The sequence below is a fragment of the Camelina sativa genome, chromosome 2, assembly GCF_000633955.1.
Source record: "Camelina sativa cultivar DH55 chromosome 2, Cs, whole genome shotgun sequence".
Lineage (NCBI taxonomy): Eukaryota > Viridiplantae > Streptophyta > Magnoliopsida > Brassicales > Brassicaceae > Camelina > Camelina sativa.
The window spans coordinates 10,027,567-10,036,521 of record NC_025686.1 but is presented as its reverse complement, the minus strand read 5'-3'; the positions used below and the strand labels follow the sequence as shown (position 1 = coordinate 10,036,521).

Genomic DNA, 8,955 nt, shown 5'->3' with positions numbered 1-8,955 from the left:
TAGGGATGGTAAAATGCCTAAGCCTCCCTTGCTGCTCCTTCATGTACCCTCGACACAAGAAGGCCACTGAGAACTCGTCCTCCACCAGCCGGTTAACATCGTGAACGAAAACATCAGTCTCGTCGCTGTCATAACGGTTACGAGCCAACAAACCCGCCGTGTAAATAGCGCTCATCCTCCCCGGAGCTTCCTCGTGGTAACCCGTGGGAGCATCGACCATTATCACATCCCATTGCGTCTCATACACGTCAGCTGGAAACCCCTTCAGCGACAGAGCACATTTCGAATCTCGCGGATCAGACACGGCTTTGCAACCCTCTGTTCTCTCTAGCTCCATAAGCTTGTTCGAATCTTTCACTTTCGTGTCGTATACGACGTGGTATGATTCCAAGTTAGGGATTTTCTTAGTCACTGTCTCGATCCAAGCTTTATCTTCCTCGAGGAACACTAGCAATGTAAGAAATAACTTTATAAAGAAACCAGAGATTTGATTAAACTTTAAAGGTATGTTGTTATGAGAAGCTTACAAGTCCGTCCACCATGATTAAGAGATGCCCACATCAAGCTGTCGTGTCCTAAGCCAAAGACAAGGAAGTTACAAGGAGACTTCTTGTCCAAGACTCTCTTTGAGACTGAGATTTCATCAAACGTTTGTTGTGGTGTGATCTCCGTGGTGACGTAATGAACCAACGCGTCGGATAGAGAAATGGGCAGTTTGGTGCATTGTTTGGTTGATGGGCATTTAGGTTTTTGGTGATATTCCTCTCGTATGGTTGAGTTTGGAGGGGAAGAGATGCTTTCTCTTTTCAAGAAGAGAATGAACAAGACCAAGATTGAGCAACAACCGAATATGAGCTTTGAGCTGATGAAAGATTGGGTTTTATTCCTCATGTTTTCCTTTCTCTCTGGGTGATAATCGGTTTTAAAAGTATGGAGAGATAGATAAGTTGACGATGGTGAAAAATGTGTATATCTATTTTAGAGAAAGATAGAGAGCTATGTTATTGAATTGATGTAACCTTAAAGAGAAAATGATTGGAGAAGTTGAGGATGACATGATGGCTACTAAGGTTGCTGTTGAACCAGAAGTTTGGTGGGGATCTGTTGAATATTAGTCATATGTTTTGTATAATGTGATTGGAAAGATGTGAAACGTAGTGGGAGGGAGGCTTTTGTTATCATACTGATGCTTGAAGAACAAGAATTGGATGCCAAAACACAAGACAATAATACAGGTGTGTAGTCTATAATATATACATCAAAAGTTTTTAAGTTACTTAAAATAAGAAAAGGGCCTCTTTGTAACTATGCATCCTGATCCTGCATTGTCATATGTAATAAGTTAAAGTCTAATTTAGAAAACATCTAACATGCCACTAATTTGATTGACTTTGAGATACCACCTACTGATCATCAGATATTCAAAAGTTCGGATTTTGACTATGTACTTTCATGTAAAATAGTTTTCTCAGTATTTGTTAAAACATGTAGAGTAAAAAAAAAAAAGCTTGTACCTTGGGAATAATGGTGTATAGGTCAGACTAAACACTTATGCAGATGCTGCTGTAGAATAAGTCTTGAAGAGGTAAGCCAGAATCTTTTGGTAATCACCTAATTGGACACCAGTGTTTGGATCAACCAAGAATGGAACCTGTAAATTGTATTAAACAACAACAGTAACAGCCGTTTCTTATAAGTTATTGGTAAGAGTGTAGGTAGGTAGATTCTAGTATAGACAGAGGGAGGTAAAAAAAAAAAACAGACCTTATTTGATCCTGAAGCATTTAGAAGTGATTTCATCCGTGTGGACCCTTCTCCAATGTTGTTTAATACATAGGGGAGCTCCAGCTCACACAGTGCTTCACGCACCAACCGTGAATACTTGGAGGGAAAAAAAAAAAAAGAGGAATCAAAACCCTTGGTCACCAATCACGAGAAGAGTCTTGCATGCGAGAGAGGAAAAGGAAAAAGCTTAGTACCGGGTTATTTTCGTAAGAGAAGAGCTCGAGCATTTTAGGTGGCACATGTGTTGAAGCCTTGTCCCACAATGACATGCCTCTACCTGCTCGGAGAAGTGTTGGCATCCATCCAGTGAACAAGGTGCTGTACAATTCTAAATAAGTCAGTTAAAACTTATAGTTAAGAGCAACTAGTCTACATGAATAGCAGATTTTGAAGATGCTCACCTTTCCAGAAGTCCTGTGGAAGGGTCTCTTCCATTTCCATATTGTTTAAATAGGTACTTCACGATGTCACCTACATTAGAAAAGAGATGAGAACCAATGTAAAGATATCCAAAGAAGACGAAAATAGGCTATTAATGTCGGAACTTGCGACTTACCACTCTCATACATTAAAGTTTCAGTATTCGGGTCGACGAGGAATGGAAACCTGCAAAATTTCATTCACAGAATTTTAACGACAGACCATTAGAAGGGAAAACAAGAAATGCTATGGAATGATGAAAACAAAACAAAACAAATTGACAGAACAAGAAGGTAAAGGTACATTTCTTTTCCGCCAGATCTTCTAACCAGGATAAACTTTGGTTTATTGCTTAATGAGCCATCTTTGGTTTTAGTTCTTACTTCTACAGAGAGGTCTAGCTCAGTCATGGCTTCCCGCACCCTCCGACAAAAGGGGCATGCCTCTATTATCCAAAAAAAACTATCAAAAAATGTAAAATTTGTTCTCCATAAATGCACTTTGTTATATTTTGACATCAACAAGAACATACCAAATTCAAAAAGCTGCAAACGCAAAGGAGGATTAGAAGAAACAACATCTTGGTTATCTATTATGCCCCCAGATGATACTCGAGATCCCCATGGAAGTCTGGCAACAGATGCTAATGAAGAAGTTGCAACCTGTATACATGCCAACCATAAGGAAAGAAGAAAAAATATGCAGAGCTTTGTCGTGACATAATCAATGCTAAAAATCTCAGCAAAACAGTCCTTATTTCCTTGAAACAAACCAGAGAAACAGGACTCTCTTACCCCTCCGTAAGAAATTTCAGAAACCTACATCCTCCCTCACAAACCCTTGTGCTAAAGTCAAAGGGACCATGAAATGGTTTACAGTGCGTGATATATTAATATAGTTCTTAGATCTAAAAAGGCTATAAATAGTATCAGTAAACTGAAACCTAAACACTTGCACAACACCAAACAATTAATCAGGCTCAAATGTCAGATCTAATTCATTGGTTTTGAGAGACTACGGGCTGTCGGGCTTAAAAACAGAAGTGTTGCAAAACAACATAAAACATAATTATTTGACTAAAAAAACTCCATAAATTAAAAACATGACTAACCTCCAGAGCATGATTCCGCTGTTGAGAAGGATCACCTCCCTAGAAACAAGAGCTGAGAAATATTAGATTGAACCTATCACTCTCATCAGTAAGCAATTTCGAGACATAACACTAACACCCAACAACCTAGAAAACAAAACACACTTGAGACTTCCGATGACAACATAACAGCAGAACCAGATTAGAGTGAGTAAAAGAGAGAATGACTCCTCACAGAGAAAACTTTAAGCAATGGACATAAAAAAGACAAGAAGCTCGATGACTTGCTGCTCGTAGTCGATGCTTCATCTGTTTTCGCCTCTGATTTCACATAAAGTCTTCCCCTTTCACAAACCCATGTCCCCTTTCTTGAAATTCTCTTCGTGAATCGATGAGCATGAAACGTGGATGATGGAAACGACGCAATCGGAAAACAGAGAGTGCTGTTAGCCACCGATGTTAGCATTGGATTCCGCAGAAAACCCTAATTCGATAGTGAAGAAAGGAGAACGATCGATGATTCACAGAGACACAAAAGTTTGGCGCACTGGTAACAACACTGTCGACGACGACGATGACGATGACGCTTGGGGAAAATGTTAACCTTGGTTCTAAAATTTACATATTTACCCTCAGATATTATAAGATACAAATAAAAGTGCCTTGAACTTAAAAGGCAAACAAGTAAATACCACTTTCATCTTCTCTCTCACACAGTCACAGAGCACATTGGTTTGTTTCACATCAATAATGTGAGTCATGAGAATCTGATTTTTATAGGTCAATTGTTTAAAGCTATGGTGGAACAGTTTTGAATTTTGATGAAGCTTCAGTATATGTAGATGTTAGTTACATGTAGGTGAGTCACTGTTAGGCCAAATGTATACTATAGCTTACTTAGTTGGCTTGTTTTTGTATTAATTATGACAACAATGATGCACCATCTCTTTGCATTTTTAATGGACAAAAGCTTCTATCTACATATTAACTTGCACAACTAAACACGATTGCTAAATATGCACACTTGTTTGCATCCACAAACCACAAGTAATATGTGTGTTGAGACAGAGAAAACAGGAGTTGTCATGTACAAGGACCACACTACATATAGTAACAGATCATACTACCATAAGCATAGCTGTGGCATTGGCTTTGCTTATATATCTGTAAGAGTCTTGTCTATTGCAGCGCTGGATCGAATCGCAGAGCCGATTATCATGGTCGATCTTCGTTTTTCCAGTTCAGGTAATGCTCTTTTTCTTGTTTTGGTGTTAGCAAATTAAAGTTGCATCCATGTCTTCCTCTACTTTGCAGTACCTGTTCTGTTGTTATTTTTCTTTGTTGCTGATTTCTCAAGTCGTGATTTCCTTACAGCTTCTTGGATTTGTCTCTCATGGTCTTTCAGAATGTCCTCAATGTTTCCACCGGGAGGCATCAGTGGACCTGAGCAGTGCATTCTGTTCTTCTTTCGTACGTATGTCTGAAACCACAGGAGAAAACATCTTAGGATTCGTAATCTAAAAGTGAAAAATATAGCCAATATGTTGAAGTAATCCCTGTTCCAAGTGATTTGTTACCGTTGTGGGTTCTAAGGATACATCCTCTTTATGTGAAGGAGACAAGTATCTCCCAGCCATGGGCACGTTGCTAGATCGGGTAGCCTTCAGCTCAAGAACGTTGTGCCTAGAGCTATCATTTTTACTCCATGTTGCTGCTATGCTTGGATGAATCATTGAATTGGTATGAGAAAATCCTTTGTCTCTGTCGCCTCTTCCCATCTCTCCCCTCAAGCCGGTTCTACTGTCTTCCTGAGGATTGAACCTCCGGTTGGTGATTGTATCTTTTGCCTGCCCTGAAGCAACGAACTCCGGTGTTGTAGCGGTACTCTTGAAGTCTCTCGAACCTCGTCTCACAGATTCAGGTCCACGACCCTTCACAGTTTCAGCCTTTTTCCTGAATTTATATAGAGAGTATGTTTAGGAGGAATTCACATGAATCATTTTGTGGTTATTTCATGCAAGAATACTTATATAAGGATCCTTTCTCACACACCTTCTTGCTTCTTCATCACGGACCTTTGCATCAAGTTCCTTGCTTGGAGGATACTTGGGCAAACTTGATACATCACAAGGGAGTGGTTCTGTTGTGAAGAACTAGAGAGAGACAAAAAAACAAAGAAAACTGAGTTTTGGATTTAGGAAGCAAATGAAGAACTGCTAGATAAGGATATACAAAGCTACCTTGCTACTTAGTGTCGAAGAAGTTGTGCCCCGCATCTCTGGTTCCAAGGATAGAAGCTTGTCAACAAGAGCTAAAGCTGAAGGTGGTAAATTCTTGAAAGTCTCTAGAAGGACACGCTTATAAGGTTGTTGTGGCTTGAAACTTGTGGCAAGTGGGAACTTTGTCTTTTGCCAGTAATCATTGCATGGTGAACCACACAACTTGAAGATCTTATGCATTTGCTCCACCTAAGAGACATTGTCAAAGATAGCTTGAATCAATAAATTATGCTGAATGGTCATGGATTCAAAGAACTGATTGTATGATAAATGTACAGAGGTAATTTTACCTCTGTTCTTCCTGGCATGATAGGTTTCCCTAAAAACAGTTCTGTAAGAATGCAACCAACACTCCACAGATCTATCCCGGGTCCATATTCTGTAGCTCCCAGTAAAAGCTCAGGGGCCCTGTACCACAAGGTTACTACACGGCTCGTTAAGGGTTGATCTTGTTCTGGATGATAGAAGTTTGCCAGACCTAAATCTCCAATCTTGAGAACTCCATCATTGTTTACCAAGAGATTTGAACCTTTAATGTCGCGGTGGAGGATTCCACGGCTGTGGCAGTGTTCAAGCCCACTAAGCAGTTGTTTCATGTAACATTTGATCTGCAAGAAGTAACAAGAAATCATATTTGTCTCCACGTGGTCCATGATTCTTCGGTAGGGTTACCTTTTTGCTATTATCAAAACCTTGAACGTACCTGAGATTCAGTGAATTTTACACCGGGTCTAAGAGCGAGTCCTGAAAGGTCATGCTCCATGTACTCAAAGACAAGGTACAAGCTACCAGAGAGTTTTGAGGCCACAAGACACTCAAGCTTCATAACGTTTGGATGGTCAAGTTTGCGCAAGATGTGGATTTCTCTGGCCATGAATCTCACGCTTTCCGGATCCATATTAACGAACCTGACCTTCTTCATGGCTACCATTTTACCAGTCTCAAGGTCCCGGGCTCTGTACACACTGCTGTAAGTCCCTTGTCCAATCTGCAAAAAGACAGTGGTCACATAATGATCAGCCCAAGGAGACAACACAACAGAACATACATATATCAATCAAGAAACTGTAACTATATGGAAACAGAGAGAGAAAAGGAACCAACTTTGTCCAGCTTCTCAAAAGACTCTGCACCTCGTGGAACCCAACCCTTGATGGCTTCACCTGCAACAGAGGTTAACCAAGAAGGCCATCCAGCTGCAATGAGCTCGGCCTCGGGGCTCTGTGGAACAACTGTGGAGATACTAACCGGTTGAAACATATTGAATCCTCCTCCTCCTCCTCCTCCTCCTCCTCCTCTCCCAATATCTGCAGTTGAACATCTCCGGTGACACCTCGTAGGTCTCTCAACAATTACAGTTTTACCATCACTATCATCTATAGGAACAATCAATCCGCTGGCTCTACCGGATGGTTTATGCGCCAACCCTTCATTTTTGCGTCTACCAGAGCTTTCGTCCCCCGATTTAAGTGAAAACTCATCTTTATTGGAAGTTACAGGTGCGGTCAATTGAACTGAGGACGTTTTGTTCCAATTCTCTTTAGGTTTCTCATATTGGTCATTAACTTCTTCTTCTGCTGTTCCTTTAGAGCAAATGCATCCCATAATACTTCAGGCTGATTCGTCACCTATCCGCATCAAGAACAAATATATATATCCTGAATGATCCCTAAGCCCCAAATCCCCAGGAACCTCAGGTTTTATCAGAGCTAAAACACAGAGGATGATCGATGATCAAACCTAAATTATGCAATTGTACGTCTCTTAAGTATGTAAATTCAGAAAAAAATCACAGAAAAGAAGTCTTGTGAATCAAGAAACAATAGAGATTGATGATGTTTTTGGTTTTTTTTTTCCGTTATCTCCACTGCAAGATGAACAAAACGTTGTTAATTTGGTTTCTTGCAGCAAACTGTTCGTCGATAACGGAAAATACGGAGAGAGAATGAGAGAGAGAGAGAAATAACGAACAGAGTGTTTGTTAATTCTGATTTGGAAATTTTTAGGAATGAGGAGAGAGATGGATTTGGTTTTTGTGTCACCGGAAAATATGGAGAAGCCCTAGATTCTCTAGACAAAGACAACAACTCACAATATATATCTCTTTTTCTATTTTTGGATCTGTGTATTTTCGTTACGAAACAGACTAGAAATTTGCATGAAGTGATGAAGATTTGATCCCAACGGTTAAAAAAAGAAGACATGAAGTAGTTTGTGTTGTTGTTGTTACGACAATGACCCACGTAGGATGTTTTCTGTCGGAGATCGTGGGTCCCACTTGTTCTATCTTTCCATATCTATCTAGAAAAGAAGAACATTATCCCAAAGACTCTTCTAATTAAGTTCAAGTCTCCCACAAAGTATTTTAGCTAGCATATGAAAAGCTCTGCATTGACCACGACGTCGTAGACTAGAATATTAGAAATTAAATAAATGCATGTTGCATAATGATAAGAGATTGCATAAAGATATCGATATCAACTAAATTTTATGTTTCTTTAACATTAAGGTAGTTGTTCTTTTTTAAACTTCAACTCGATAAACAAGTATGTATACGTGGTTAACTAGTAAAGATTATAATGCATCAAATCAGTGCCGGCTCACTTATTTTTGAGACCTTGTGCTCAAATTTTTTTTTCCCATAAAACTAGGGTTATATTTGCAACATTTCAAAATTTAGGACCCTAAACCTTAAAGAAAAAATCATAAAAATCTGGAGACATGGTGCTTTTGCACCGTCTGCACTGCCTCTAAGCCGGGCCTGCATCAAATTCTTTGGGTCTTGAAGCTCATGCTTTATATTTTGTATACTGTATAGTGTATACATTAGGCACGGCCTTCCCGCCTAGGCGCGTCTCTCGTTTGCTTCATCTACAAAGATTTCAAGAGAATATAAGCTATAATTTATAGGGAGAAAAACTAGATTGACCCAAATTAGGAGGTTAATTACTTAAGTAACTCATAAAATGTAAGGATTAGATAAGTTATTTTTTTGTCTACACTACAAGAAAACACGCGATTTGCGACGTATATCTGCGACGGAGAAACCTCGTCGCAAATTTGCTATGGATTTGCAATGATTTTGCTACTCGGAAAACGTTGTCGTTAATTCCTCGCAAAATTAGCGACGGATATTTCCCTCGCAAATTTGCAACGGAACTAAGACACCATTGCGAGGATAAGTAAATTCCTCGCAAATGACACGCAATTCCCTAACAAATTTACGACGAATTAGCGATAAGACTGCCGTAGCAAATTTGCGAGGAGTTTACGAGGGACTAGATGTCGGCAAGCACGTTTTCCCCGAGTGTACCTGTTTTGTCGGCAAAAAGGACACTGCCTCGCAAATTCGTAGCAAGAAATAAATATCTAAAAGCAACC

The 8,955-nt window shown here is 39.7% G+C and overlaps 3 protein-coding genes across 3 annotated transcripts in view; all 3 read right to left on the bottom strand.

Moving 5' to 3' along the window:
• Positions 1-1,064, bottom strand: part of LOC104721442 (glucuronoxylan 4-O-methyltransferase 2) — a 7,645-nt gene extending 6,581 nt beyond the window's left edge. Inside the window, exons 1-2 of the mRNA XM_010439437.1 lie at positions 528-1,064; positions 400-447 (exon numbers count right to left, since the gene is read on the bottom strand). Coding sequence (XP_010437739.1) covers positions 400-447; positions 528-891 — 412 coding nt within the window. The 5' untranslated portion in view covers positions 892-1,064. The remainder of the gene's footprint in view (positions 1-399; positions 448-527) is intronic.
• On the bottom strand, positions 1,156-3,889 carry LOC104721434. The gene is made up of 10 exons (XM_010439417.2): positions 3,531-3,889; positions 3,317-3,355; positions 2,738-2,867; positions 2,509-2,650; positions 2,342-2,391; positions 2,187-2,256; positions 1,980-2,103; positions 1,765-1,881; positions 1,515-1,651; positions 1,156-1,320 (listed from the first exon to the last, which is right to left on the bottom strand). Exons 1-9 carry the CDS (start codon positions 3,759-3,761, stop codon positions 1,550-1,552), a joined length of 1,005 nt encoding a protein of 334 aa, XP_010437719.1. The 5' UTR covers positions 3,762-3,889; the 3' UTR covers positions 1,156-1,320; positions 1,515-1,549.
• On the bottom strand, positions 4,384-7,604 carry LOC104721424 (probable serine/threonine-protein kinase At1g09600). The gene is made up of 7 exons (XM_010439405.2): positions 6,679-7,604; positions 6,278-6,562; positions 5,865-6,182; positions 5,536-5,763; positions 5,348-5,448; positions 4,873-5,248; positions 4,384-4,775 (listed from the first exon to the last, which is right to left on the bottom strand). Exons 1-7 carry the CDS (start codon positions 7,177-7,179, stop codon positions 4,599-4,601), a joined length of 1,986 nt encoding a protein of 661 aa, XP_010437707.1. The 5' UTR covers positions 7,180-7,604; the 3' UTR covers positions 4,384-4,598.